Genomic DNA, 868 nt, shown 5'->3' with positions numbered 1-868 from the left:
AACCAGGAGGTCACAGTTCAATTCCCAGTGTGGGGCGTGAAGGAGGCAGCAGATCAATTATTCTCTCTCATCATTGATGTTTCCCTCTCCTTCTCCCTTCCTCTCTGACATCAATAAAAAAAATATATGGGGGAAGAAAAGCTGCAAGAATGGAGGGAGAGGAATGTGTTCCTGGCCTGGACCCCTCTTCCCACCAGAATCGGACCCTGAGGGTCTGCCCTCCCACACGACCAGGCAGCCTACGGTGGGCACATAGCTCCCTCCTCCGGGACACACCTGCGTCCTCCCCACGACTCTGCCCAGACCCCGGACACCGTGCGGGGCCGGCCCGGTGGTCTGTTCCCACCTCCCGTCCCCGCAGCGGCCTCCGGTGGGGGCCCAGCTGGTTTCGGGGCTCCCTGCGTGGGGGCGCCCACCACCCCGGGGGACCAGCGCTAGGGGCGCCGAGTCGCCCTCCCTCCTACCCAGACAGTGAGCGCCTGAGGCGCGCCCAGCCCGCGGGCCGGCCCTGCCCCGGCCCCTCTCCGCCTTCCCCCCTCCCCGGGGAGGGGCTGCCGGGGGCGTCCGGTTACGTCCCCGCTCTTCAGCCTCCAGCGCCGAGCTGCTCGGGCAGCGGGGACCGCAGTTGGGGACATGTGGACCGCGAGCGGCCGGAGCCGGGACTGCGTGGCTGCTGGCGCTGCTGCCAATGCTGCCGCTGCTGCTGGCTGGGCGTGGGGGTGGCCTGCGCCGGCAAGAGCTCTTTCCCCTCCGGACGGCGCTCGGGGACTGGGAGCATGAGCCCGGTGACAAACCTCGTCATCCCCAGCCCTGAAGCTGAATCCGGGATTGAGTTTTATCGAAAAAAACGAACTACGCTCCGAGTATG

The 868-nt window shown here is 66.5% G+C and overlaps 1 protein-coding gene across 1 annotated transcript in view; it reads left to right on the top strand.

Moving 5' to 3' along the window:
• Positions 1 to 776: 776 nt before the first annotated feature.
• The window catches only part of NID1 (nidogen 1), a 42,465-nt gene continuing 42,373 nt past the window's right edge, over positions 777 to 868 (top strand). Inside the window, exon 1 of the mRNA XM_023744557.1 lies at positions 777 to 863. Within this exon, the coding sequence (XP_023600325.1) occupies positions 777 to 863 (87 nt within the window). The remainder of the gene's footprint in view (positions 864 to 868) is intronic.

The sequence above is a fragment of the Myotis lucifugus genome, unplaced genomic scaffold (genome assembly GCF_000147115.1).
Source record: "Myotis lucifugus unplaced genomic scaffold, Myoluc2.0 scaffold_473, whole genome shotgun sequence".
In the NCBI taxonomy this organism is placed as follows: Eukaryota; Metazoa; Chordata; class Mammalia; order Chiroptera; family Vespertilionidae; genus Myotis; species Myotis lucifugus.
The sequence above is the reverse complement of the archived record's forward strand: the minus strand, read 5'-3'. Positions and strand labels throughout refer to the sequence as shown.